Raw genomic sequence first — 13218 nt, 5'->3', positions numbered from 1 at the left:
GTGTATATTACAAAGGTATAGAACTGTCTTCAGTCAATTTTATATTTCCTATTTCACAACACGATCCTGCAGACATAATTGGTGCTAAGATCTTGGCAGCATAATATTACTTTATATTATTAAAAACTGAAATAAACAAACATTTATAATAATGCACAGCTTCCCTAGATCCTGAGAAATTAGGGTGGGAGAGAGACATGTTTGCTCATCCATTCCAGCCCCTTGTCAGTGCAGAATTTTTCCCTGCAACAGATTTTCTGTTGATCTGCTCAGTTCAGTTGTAAAAAGATAACACTGGGCAGGGGTTCTCAACTTTCTTCTTCCTGAGGCGCCCCCCAGCATGCTATAAAAACTCCACAGCCCACCTGTGACACAACAACTGTCCTGCTCCCCAGCCCCACCTGCACAGTCCCGGGTGCAGCAGGTGGGTCTTAGTGGTGGGAAGCCCTGGGGCCCTACTCACCTGGGCAGCAGCAGTGCGGAGCCTCATTTGCCTGCCTGCCCACAGCACCACCCACAAGATGGAGGCTGCGGGGCCCGTTCCTTCCTCAGGGCTCGCCTCAGCCTTGGGGAGTTAAGGAGGCTCTTCCCCATGCAGGGCCAGGCTGAGTGGACCCTCTGAAAACTGCTTGCAGTTCCTGGACCCCTGGTTGAGAACCGCTGATATAAAGGACTTCCCTTAGGAGATTGGTCTAAATTAGAATACAGTAAATTGTAATGCTAGTTCATGTTTCCAAATTTCACACATGAAGATCATCCACCATCCATAGAGCCATTGCATATTTAAATACAAGAGAAGGTTTCTGTTGTAACATATTCTCTTTTCTCCACTGTGTTTTCACTTTCATTATACATAGTAGATTCTCCACAGCTTCCATTCCATTAGCTGTCATTTTGCCAAGGTAATCTCAGTTATTTTAAGTCAGTGCCCTTTGCTGATTGTCAGATAAAGGATTGCAAATTTATCTGCCCCTTTCAGAGGACAAAGGACTTTATAGGAAAAAAAATTCTCTGTAATTGCCAGCAAATATTTAGTATAGAGTTACAGATTTTTCCTGGTATCTACTGAACACAAATATATGAAAAAAATAAATAAAAAAGAAATGCTAAGGCCTCTTAGCTTAGCTCATTTTATAGCAGTTTGTTTAAAGAGCAGTAGTCCTTCATCTTATTCCCTTCATCAGGATCTTTTTTGCTTAGAACAGCTGAATTTAACAGTAGTGTTGCTAATAAGAAAGGAAAGGGATGAGGTCCTTACCTCTGCTCTGGTCCCCCTACACAGTGGAGAGAGGGTGGAGCATCCTAAAGGCCCTTGAGCTGGATGTTGGGAGGATTCAGCCTATAATGGGTCCTGGGGGAAAGAGCTCTGAGGCCACCTTCCAAGAATCATTTTGGAAAACTCAGCATAGAATGGGGGTTTGGCCATAACACACACAGCACTGGCACTGCAAAGATTCCAGATAGTACTGCTGCTTGGAGGCAGTGAAGTCTCTGCTGCCTAAATTATATCAGGAATCGAAGAGTAGTTTAAGATCAGGATGATACTCCAGGTGGCTAATACTGACCATAAATTTCCCACTCTCTGACCTGCAAATTCTGTGCTGTGCTTTCAAGAAGTTAGGTTTTGGAAGACACTGTTATTTGTATTGTAGTTTTATACAACCTAAGAAGTGCTGGCCCTTGTGTCTTCTGATAAAAAATACCTGGAAGGACCTGAGTGCACACAACTCCTTCATTACAGTGAATAGTAGTTGCATGTTACATGCCCTGCATCCCAGAACCAGTCCTTTTCTAATGAAACAGGATAGTGTTTCAATGCGAGATTTAACTGTAAGGATTGCAGGATTGAGACCTTCATATAGGAAACAGGGATAAGAAAAATAGCAAGATTTCATTAATTTCCCTTTGACACATTTTTTCATGTTGTTCAAGACACCTGGATGAATTTGTGAGGACCACACAGAAGGCTTTTCAGACAACTGGTCTAGGTGGGACTGGTGGTCTTGGAGGTCTTGGAGGTACTGCAGGGAACTGACTTGGTATTTGCTGCCTAAAAAGTGGGAGAAAAATGCACATTGTATCTATGTTTGATACCATATGACACACTTGGTTAATAGTAGCTAATGCTGATAAATGCTTTTGGAAAATATCTCCACCTTCAAACTCACCTTCCCAAGTTATTTCTAAAGTGCTTGTCACAACAGTCTTGAACCACCAGATTTAAAACACTTTGACTGCTAGGGCATTTCTTATTCCTACGTTGGGTGCCTGAAGACATGCGGGATGACATGCTGTAATTACAGCGCATCAGAGCAGACTCAGTTTATCCAGCCTGCTGGAGCATGCTAATTAGCACGCTCCAGCAGTCTCAGCGTCTCATGTACTCAGCATCCCTGCACTTCAAAATGGCAGGGGCGCTTTAAAGCTCATTCACTGAGCTCTAATTAAAGCATCCCCACTGCCATTTTGAAGTGCAGGACATTGAATACAGAAGACACTGCAGGCACTTTAATCAGAGCAGCTCCCAAGAACCACTCTAATTAAAGCGCCCCCACCCCCACCCCTGAAGCACATGTAAAGATGCCCTTTGGTGTCATTTATAAGTGCCTTGGTAGCCAGCTGCTTTCCCAGAACCTTTGTGCCTGGCATTGTACATACACTAAAAGAGAATCTCTTCTCATAAAACCTTATAGTCTGAATGGAAACCACAGACACAAAATAGAGGGGAGCCAAAGACCAAGAGAGATGCTTGAGGCTTAAGGCTACAACTTGGTCTTAGATCTGCCTAGTACACTGCACTCTACAAGTAATCACAACTGGCTGCAAAAGCTGGAGCATCTCAAGCTCAGAGATGGAATCAATCCTATTAAACTTAATAAAAGATTCCCAATTCCACTTGTCATTTTTCTGGAATTACAGTATAGCTTCAGTATTACAAGCCTTGTTTATAACACAGCCCCGTTTCCAACAATCCCAACAGAAGGAATCAGTGTTTTCCCCATTATTATGATGCAACAAATTGATCAACCTTGTTATAGGTGGTTCTGTCTGCATTTAGAAGGTTTTCTCGTTCTGTATTATATAACCTTATATTATTGGTGGTGGATGGGTCATTTTCGACCTGGAGGGAAGTGGGCAGCAGGGTCCCCCAGGGCTTGGTCCTTGGGCCCGCACTGTTCAATTTCTTTATTAGTGACTTGGACGACAGGGTGAAGAGCAGCCTGTTTAAATTCACAGATGACACCAAGATTTGGGGTGAGGTGGGCACGCTAGAAGGAAAGGACAGATTACAGCAGGACCTGGACAGGTAACAGGGGTGGGCAAATGAAAATAGGATGGGTTTCCATATTGACAAGCGCAGGGTGCTGCACTTGGGCAGTAAGAGCCAGCAGCATACCTATAGGGTGGGGAACTCCCTTCTCGAAAGCATGGTGGCAGAAAGAGATCTTGGAGTCATTATTGATTCCAAGATGAACATGGGCCAACAATATGAGAACACGGTCAGTAGCGCTAACCATACCTTGTGATGCATCCACAGATGCATCACAAGCAGGGCCAAGGAGGTGATCCTCCCCCTCTATGCAACACTGGTCAGGCCACAGCTGGAGTACTGTGTTCAGTTCTGGGTGCTGCACTTCAGGAAGGATGTGGACAGCATTGAGGGGGTCCAGAGGAGGGCTACCCGCATGATCTGGGGACAGCAGGGCAGGCCCTATGAGGAGAGGCTACGGGACCTTAACCTGTTCAGCCTTTGCAAGAGAAGGCTGAGGGGGGGCCTGGTGGCCATCTATAAACTCACTAGGGGGGACCAGCAGGGTTTGGGAGAGACCCTGTTCCCCCGAGCACCTCCCAGAGTAACAAGGAATAACGGCCATAAGTTGCTAGAGAGTAGGTTAAGACTAGACATTAGAAGGCACTACTTCACAGTCAGGGCGGCTAGGATTTGGAACCAACTTCCAAGGGAAGTGGTGCTGGCTCCTACCCTGGGGGTCTTTAAGAGGAGGCTCGACGTTTACCTGGCTGGGGTCATTTGAGCCCAGTTTTCTCTCCTGCCCACAGAAGGGGGTTGGACTAGAAGATCTACAAGGTCCCTTCCAACCCTACAACTATGAATCTATATCAATTATCGTCTTTCAATGAACTTTTCTCTTGGTCCCACAGGGGTTCATCATAATGAGGTCATATGCTATCTCTTTCATTTCAGGGCCAACTTTGTGCTGGACATTTAGGAGAGTTCTAAGGAACATTTTACTTCTCAGCTCTGCAGCCATGTGCAATCTCGCTCAAGAGAGGGACTGATATAAAGTTGGATACACCAAAAATTCATAATTCAGGCTATTGTAGAAGCCAGTAAAAGTTCCCGAAGACACAAAGCAAGAGGACTGGGTGTAAGTTGGATTTGTTAAACAAGGACTGTGCAGCTTCTAAGAAGCCAAGCCATACCCCGCAGGTTGCACTAGCAGGGACCATGGGTACCCGGGGTTGTACACTGCATGTGTCTCTACATATCCCTCTCCCACTGCACCATGTATCTGGATGCCTGGGTTCCCCAACCACCCCCTTCTCCCCTGCTGCAAGCAAGTCAAGGCACCCTACCTCACTCTTAGCTCCCCAGCTCCAGGCTTCCTATTGCATTGCACCTCTCAGGCACCCCAACCCGTGGGTTGCTCCACATTGCACCTTCCTGCTACCTGAGGCAGGTGAGGAGAAGCTGGAGGAAGAAGGGGCCTAAAGACCATGTCTGCTTCTGCAGCTAGAGCAAGGAGGGGAGAAGTGGCTGGGTGGAATTTAATCTTATTTAATCCCTCCATCTGTGGGCCACCAGTTGAACAGCCCCGTGTTAAACATATTAGGTCCTGTGTTTTTAGCAACACTAATACATCCATATTTTAAATACGATAGATAAGTGGTTTTAAAAAACAAACAAACCTTGGATTAGGAAAATGTGATATTGTGAACATCCCAGAATTTGATGTTGCAGGCTGAAAAAGAAGTTATAGAAAACCAGGTTAAGAGTAGATGTCATGTTATAAAGCACTGTCAGGTTTATCAAAATACAATTTTTAAAATAGTGCAGGATTTAATACTACTTTGCAACCACGTAGGATCTTCCATGAATTTTAAAGTGCTTTGCAAAAGTTAATGCACTGAGACCCACATCTCCCCCTTGATATCTGAAAACATCATCAGTGCCATTATACAGATAAGAAAAAAAAAAGGACCCAAAGTCTCACACAGAGTTTGCAGTACTAGTGGAAACAGGACCCAGATCTATTGGTCCACCAAATCTTCCTCCTGTTAGATTATGACTTGCTGTGAAACAAGGGTAATTAGAAAGTGGCAGTCTTGCGATTTTCATGCTAATTTATAGGGAAAGTCAAGAAGTAGGCTGGGACTAGGTTATTATTCAAGCAACCCCATGGCACTTTAAAAATCTAGTAACAGAAAGTGCAGTTGAAGAAAGTATGGGAGTTAGAAACAAAGAGACATGAAAGATGGTAAGAGAAAAAAAGGTTGACACGAAGAGAGTTAAGCAAGGGTTTTGTGCTAACTCCTGGTCCTTTTGGTTGCCCTTGTCTGTACCCTAAATTATTTAGAAGATGCTTGTTGCAGCAAAATGGTTCAGGACCAGGAGTTAGGCTATCTAAGCACTAGTCCAGGTTGGTACCTAATTTTCAGAAACAAGGTAAATCACTTTGGGCAAAATCTAGCTTGACACCTGAGGACACATCCAGATGAACACATATGTGCATCTCCCTGGGGACAACTAGCAGTGGGACATATTTGTGCTGCTCCCAGTTGTCCCCGGGGAACACCCCTGCACACATGCTCTGGCACAGGGCAAATTGCCCTGGATGAGGTAGGGGAGGCTGAGACCGGCACCTGGGCTGGCCCCAGCAGCCTTACCTGGATCCCTGGGGATTTTGGGGTCTGCAGTGGTGGCAATCCAGGCACATGAAGCTTGGCCAGCAGCTGGAGCGTAGCTCTGGCCAGCCAGGCTCTAGTTTCGGGCAGCACATGCTGATGCCATGTGTGCCATCCTGCTTTCCTTTGATTAAGGTTTTTTTGATACTGGGATTTCCCAGTATCTAAATTTGGCTCCACGTGAAAATCATGTGTGCGGAGTGCATTTGAGATCCTGCAATGCACATGTGCGCACTCGTATGGATGTGCCCTTAAATGCTTCTAACTTAGGCTCTGGAAGGCACTTCTAGCCAGCATCATGGACAGTGGGTGAACTTGTTCATTTTTCTTTTGCCCTAAATAGTGCAATTTCCCCCTGGAATTTAGTCAACAGGAGGCATCGTGATCATCACATGTGGAGTCTTACCCAATCATTTCTTGTGGCATTCTGGTTTGGTCCATTACTTTGTCTTGCTTGCTGTGTATTGTTAGCCCTAAAATAAAATTCATATCATAAGAAAAAAATCACCTAAATACATGTAAGTATAGTGCAATTCAGCCCTGCAGTAGCTGAGGCAGAGCTCAGAGACTTGGGTTCTCTTCCTGGCTCTGCTCCTCTGTGACCATAGGCAGGTTACTTTACTTCTCTGGGCTTATGTTTCCCTTCCCACACTTTGTCTGGGATGCCTATTTAGACTGTAAGTTCTTTGTAGCAGAGATTGCTTCCTGCCATATATTTACACAGGGTGCAGACAGAAGTGCAACTCCCCACTGTAACTGAGAATGCTTTGCAATAAGTTTACTGTTGGTTTCAGGGGGAGGGGAAGTTAGCTGCTGGCTGGGAGCCTCCAGCCAGTTTCCCCTAGCAACAGCCCCTCTCTCTCCTAGCCTGTCCCTGTTTCAGAATGGGAAGGGGGAAAGAGAGCTTGTTCTAGGGGTTCCCATGCCAGCGCTGGAGGGTGAGGTAGGGAATTGCTCCTCACAAGGTGGAGGCTCCAATACACCTGCCCACCCTCCAGTCGGGGCTGAAAGTCCCCCAAACCAAACTTCCTTTGCTCCCTTTTCCCCTTCCCATTCTGAAAACAGCTTGACGCTGGCAGGCAGGGCAGACAGAAGTTACAGAAGACGGTCCGTTTTGAAACATCTTGATCTGACCCCTCATATAATAAGGGGTCAGGTCAGATTTTCACCCAAATAGCCATTTTTGCAGCCGTCTGCAGCCATGCCCTCGTGTTTGGTCTTGGCTATAAACTGCTTTCTGTGGCCAGATTGGGTGACAATTCTCACTTCTGTTTGCACCCTGCACAGTGCCTGTTACATTGGAGCCTGGATCCAGCTGCTAATGTAACACAAATACAAATATAAGTAAATACAAAACTTACTAGAAATGGACACTGGGGAAATGACTAGAGGAGATGGATTAGAGTGTTAATTAAAACAAAGGTTCCTAGAAGAGTCACAGACTTATGCTTCATAAGAAAACCAAACATCTCCATGCATCAAATCTTGAGGTAAAATTTAGGACAAAATCTGGCTCAGTGTTTTGGAGGTACAGAGTTTACATGTGTGGATTTCATGTAGCTCTTTGTTAGGCACATATCTAGGTGGCATATCAGGAACTGAACAGCAGTTTGTGAACGAGCTCAAAGCATCATCAATGGAGCATTGTGTGGGACAGATAAAAATTAAATATTGCACAATTTAAGATGTTTCTATAAAATTGGCTGTTTCACAGATAATCTTAATTTTCATTCAAAAAACCCCAAAAGCTCCAATTTTTAAATAACAGTTCCTTTTGAATGGCAAATTACAACTTGTTGAAGACTGGACTGAAGCTCCCACCTAGAGACGTGCTGGCTCTACAGTCAGATCTGGAGTCTAAGTTTCTACCTTCTTCCATCACATACTGATCACCTTTCAAAAATAACAGAGACTATCTTGAACTAAGGCACTAACAAATAATATTAGATCTCCAAATGTTGGTATGATTTCCACTTATTTCTGGAGATTTCTGGATGATCACTTATTTGCAATGAACTGTCAAAGTGAACAGCTTACCATAAGTTCTAGGTTTCTTTCAAACTTTACTAATAATCTTTTCCAACCAATATCCTAACTGATACACTGATCCTTACTTATACAGAATAGCTTACATTATTTTAACACAATAATCCTTGTTAAACGGACCATATCATTGTGTCTAGTCAAAAAACCCAGAATTAGTTTATTATTATCCCAAAGAAATAAAAAACAACGGGAGATCCAGTTTCCCTTACTAAAACATTATATAATATAGGCAGAAAAAGCGAGGCATATTTGGGACTGGCTGCACTTAAAAACAGACAAAAGGCCATCTTTAACTGACAAAATGTAGAAGAATATTATTGACCTTTTCTTAAGCTAACTTTATTTACACAGATGATGCCTCATTGCCCCAAGAATTCTATGTCATCCCATCACAAGCTGCAAAATCTGGGGAAACTAATTTAAATAGCTCGGAGAGAATGCTGACACTTTGCCTCAGTCTTTCATATTGGGTATTTTGACAATTATTTTCTATTATTGCTCAAACCAGAATAGTTCCACCGATGCTGAATTAATTTAACATTATAACATTCATAATATGAACCACTCTAAGACCCAAATTGAAACAACCATGGCACTGGTTGTGACGAGGACACATTTGGAATACCTGGGTTGTCTTCTGCTTTTCCTGCAAAACTTCCTTTTAATTGCATCTCGCTTGATGAATGCTATGACAATACCAATCAAAACTGGAACTACAAATAGGAAAAACACAAGCAGGCCATCTCGAAGTGATGTATCTAAAGAAAAATAATGCAAACAACACAGGTTAACAAACTTATGTAACTTCATTACACAAACATTTTGCTGCAGCAAGCCTCTTCTAAATAATCTAGGGTACAGACAAGGGCAACCAAAATGATCAGGGCCCTGGAGCAGTTGCCATACCAGGAAAGACGAAAAAGGCTAGGACTCTTCAGTTTGGAAACAAGACTGAGGCAGGATATGACCAAGGTCTATAAAATCATAAAGGGTGTGGACCAAGTGAACAGGGAACTGTTGTTCACCAAGTGCCAGAATACTAAAACTAGGAGACACCCACTGAAATTAGTGACAGGTTTATAACTAACACGAGAAAGTATTTTTTTTATACACAATGCATAGTTAACTGGTAGAATTAATTGCCACAGGAGGTGGTAGAGGCAGACAGCATAGCCAGATTCAAGAAGGGACTGGATGAATTCATGGAAGATACACGTATTAATTGCTATTGAATAAAAAGGGTTGGAGATGTTTCCTGTGGCATCTCTAAACCAATACAAGGTGGATGTCAGGGAGAGTACTGAATAGGGTACAGATCACTCTAAAGATATCTGGTTCAGTGTTCTCCCTGTATAACACCCGCTTCTGCCATTGCCAGACAGACAATATGAGGCGAGGCAGACAAGTGGTCTAATTCACTATGGCACATGTTCTTCTGATCCTAATAATAGATCATGATAATTATTTGAAGCTTCACTAAATTTGACATAACTTAGACAATTAATCAGAAATTTAGAATTTAGCCACAAAAAGTCAGAAGCTGTTTTCTTCTGAGAGAGAAAAGGAATATGCAAATTTTCTTTTTTCTCTAAGTTTAAATTTCCAAGAATTATGAATATTATTTCATTTTTTAAAGTAAAAAGGCAATAGCATCAATCTAGTTTTCATTATTTTTGAGAGTCACTTTTTTAAAGAAAACAAATCCACAGTCAGATGGATTGCTAATTGGCTGAAGGGTTGTACGCAGAGTGTGGTGGTGGATGGGTCATATTCGACCTGGGGGGAAGTGGGCAGCGGAGTCCCCCAGGGCTCGGTCCTTGGGCCCGCACTGTTCAATTTCTTTATCAGCGATTTGGACGATGGGGTGAAAAGCAACCTGTTCAAATTCGCTGATGATACCAAAATCTGGGGTGAGGTGGGCACGCTAGTAGGGAAGGAAAGACTGCAGAAAGACCTGGATAGGTTGCAAGGGTGGGCTGACAAAAACAGGATGTGTTTCAATGCGGACAAGTGCAGGCTGCTGCACTTGGGCAGTAGTAACCGGCAACACACTTATAAGATGGGAAACTCCCTTCTTGAGAGCACGGAGGCAGAAAGGGATCTTGGAGTCATCACTGACTCCAAGATGAACATGGGCCAACAATGCGAGGTCACGGTCTGCAGGGCTAACCGGACCCTATCGTGCATCCACAGGTGCATCTCAAGTAGGGCCAAGGAGGTGATCCTCCCCCTCTACGCCACACTGGTCAGGCCACAGCTGGAGTACTGTGTCCAGTTCTGGGTGCCCCACTTCAAGAGGGATGTGGACAACATTGAGAGGGTCCAGAGGAGGGCCACCCGCATGATCCAGGGACAGCAGGGCAGACCCTACAATGAGAGGCTACGGGACCTGAACCTGTTCAGCCTTCACAAGAGAAGGCTGAGGGGGGACCTTGTGACCATCTATAAACTCACTAGGGGGGACCAGAAGGGTTTGGGGGAGACCTTGTTTCCCCCAGCACCCCCCGGGATAACAAGAAATAACGGCCACAAGTTGTTGGAGAGTAGGTTTAGATTAGACATCCGTAGGAACTACTTCACAGTCAGGGCGGCTAGGATCTGGAACCAACTTCCAAGGGAAGTGGTGCTGGCTCCTACCCTGGGGGTCTTTAAGAAGCAGCTCGATGCCTACATGGCTGGGGTCACTTGAGCCCAGTTTCTCTCCTGCCCAGGCAGGGGGTCAGACTTGAAGATCTACAAGGTCCCTTCTGACCCTACTTCTATAATTCTATGATTCTATGATTCAAGAGCAGGTCACTTTTATTCTCAAATTAACAAATCAATAGATTTTAAAAAAAAATTATGGATCACAACTGTGTATAAAAAAAGAAGAAAAGTTTTGTTTAATGCGTTGAATGAAGTCTACAGAAATAAAGCAAAAATGCCATCTTTTCCATTACTAATCCCATTTCTGAAATGTGCTTCAATCCTGCTTGCTTTATGCTTCTGTATAATCCCACTAATTTCAGTGGGACTCTTGTAACTAAGGAGTGCAGGGTTAGTTCCAATACTTTAATCTTCATGAATATCTGTGATGTAAACAGATCTGCCTCTCATTCAACATAAGTAAGCATTCAACAAGTCTATAGCCATCAGATATAAAGAATCAGTATATTTTTGGTAGCAAGAGAGAAGATTTTTTTTTGAAAGTTTACTAATAAAGAACAGACATTAGGCCAAGTTCCCTATTGGATGACCTGCTTTGAAGTCAATCAGTCCATGACTGGGTTTCCTGAGCAATACCATAATGAAAATAAAGAGGAGGAGAAGGTAAGAGAACAGTAAACAGTAATAGCTTATTTTAACCAGGTGTAGCCAGACTGCATTGGCATCCTACCTATATGAGTTGGACCACTGTCAATACTGCCACCATAACCTGATCTGTCACAGAAAGGGGGAGCCCATCCATAGTTGCAGTGACAGTTGCCATGGTTGTTGCACACCTATAATCATACAAAGCATCACAATGAAGTAAATGTTGCTTTACAATGAAACAAATAATCCTTTTTTGCATGTGAATTATTTAATTATCTGGGTTTTATTTTTCCTCTTAACTAGTTCTGATCTCATTTCAGGCATTTCTCTTGGAGATGGACAAAAAGGAGGGTTCTTTGCCAGATACTAACTTAGGGTGTGATCCAAATTCCATTGAAGATGCTGGAAGAATGATTAGAAGTGAAACATATACATATATATACGTGTGTGTGTGTGTGAGGCTTAAGTGACCTAAGTAGCACTAGAAAGGACTGAAGTTTTGGGACACCCCAACAATTGTCATGAAGCCCAGAACAAGGCCTGGGAGTGGGAGGGAGGCGTGCACCCTCAGGAGGCCTCAGGTGCCTCAACACTAATGCTTGTAGTATGGGGAGTAAGCAGGAGGAACTGTGCCTCCTGATTGCGAGTAAGAACCCAGACTTAGTAGGGCTCACAGAAACCTGGTGGGATCCTACCTACTACTGGGCGGCGGGCATTCAGGGATACACCCTATATAGAAGAGACAGGACAGAGAGGAAAGGTGGGGGGGTTGCGCTCTATGTCAAAGAGCACCTCGCTTCATCAAGGATTAGCTTCGGGTTAGAGGAGGGTCGGGCAGAGACACCATGGGTCAAACTACAAGGGGGTCATGGCGAAAGGGACCTTACGGTGGGTGTCTACTACAGAACACCCAACCAGGGGGAAGAGCTGGACCAGGACTTCTCCAGTCAGCTTATGGAGGCGGTTAGGTCAAGGGATGTTATTGTCATGGGTGACCTAAATTACCCAGACATTTGCTGGGAGGAGCAGACAGCCAGGTCTGACCGCTTGCGTAGGTTCCTGGCTGTATTACAGGACCTTCACCTTATCCAGGAAGTGCACAGCCCCACTAGGGGAGATGCCTTGCTGGACCTGGTCCTGGCCCCGGGGGATGACCTGGTGAGGGGACTGCAGGTCCTTGACCATCTGGGCAACAGCAATCATCACTTGCTGGATTTCACTATCCAACGCAGGGCGTCAAGGGCTCACATCAAGGCTAAAGCTTGACTTCAGAAGGGCCAACTTCAATGATCTTAGGAGACTAGTGGGGGAGGCACTGAGGGCCCAGAAGGTAGAGGAGATGGGAGTCCACGAGGGATGGTCGTACCTTAAGGGGGCGATCCTCCAGACCCAAAGGATAACAGTCCCTGAGAGAAGTTAGTGGGGTAAGAGTGCTCAGAAACCACCTTGGCTAAGCAAGGGCATTCAGCAATGCCTGAGGACTAAAATCGGGGTGTACACCCAGTGGAAGGGAGGAGCTATCACCAAGGAGGAGTACTCCTCCTCAGCCCGGGAGTGTAGGAGGGCTATTAGTAAGGTCAAAGTAGAGATGGAACTCAGGCTATTGTCCAGGATTAAGGACAACAAAAAGTCCTTTTTCAGGTACATTGGGAGCAAGAAGAGGGCACCAGGCAATGTAGGGCCCCTGCAAAACGCAAACGGTAATCTTGTGGCTACGCTACACAAGAAAGCTGATACTCTTAACAGTTTCTTTGCATCTGTTTTCTTGAACAGGGACCAGGATATCCCACCTACCAGAGGTAGGGACAATCTTGGGGATAGCTCTGTCAGGCCTTCAGTCAACACAGATGTAGTTAGGGATCTTCTGGAAGGGCTAGACATTTTTAAATCTGCAGGTCCAGATGCCCTCCACCCAAGGGTGTTGAGGGAGCTGGCAGGGGTCATCACGGAGCC

At 44.6% G+C, this 13218-nt stretch overlaps 1 protein-coding gene across 1 annotated transcript in view; it reads right to left on the bottom strand.

Moving 5' to 3' along the window:
• The window catches only part of LOC102369047 (disintegrin and metalloproteinase domain-containing protein 9-like), a 43913-nt gene continuing 30695 nt past the window's right edge, over positions 1-13218 (bottom strand). Inside the window, exons 18-22 of the mRNA XM_025205886.1 lie at positions 11348-11453; positions 8597-8729; positions 6332-6398; positions 4930-4982; positions 1-2050 (exon numbers count right to left, since the gene is read on the bottom strand). Coding sequence (XP_025061671.1) covers positions 1972-2050; positions 4930-4982; positions 6332-6398; positions 8597-8729; positions 11348-11453 — 438 coding nt within the window. The 3' untranslated portion in view covers positions 1-1971. The remainder of the gene's footprint in view (positions 2051-4929; positions 4983-6331; positions 6399-8596; positions 8730-11347; positions 11454-13218) is intronic.

Source organism: Alligator sinensis, unplaced genomic scaffold (assembly GCF_000455745.1).
Source record: "Alligator sinensis unplaced genomic scaffold, ASM45574v1 scaffold28_1, whole genome shotgun sequence".
NCBI classification, from domain to species: domain Eukaryota; kingdom Metazoa; phylum Chordata; order Crocodylia; family Alligatoridae; genus Alligator; species Alligator sinensis.
This window is presented reverse-complemented; position numbering and strand designations above follow the sequence as displayed.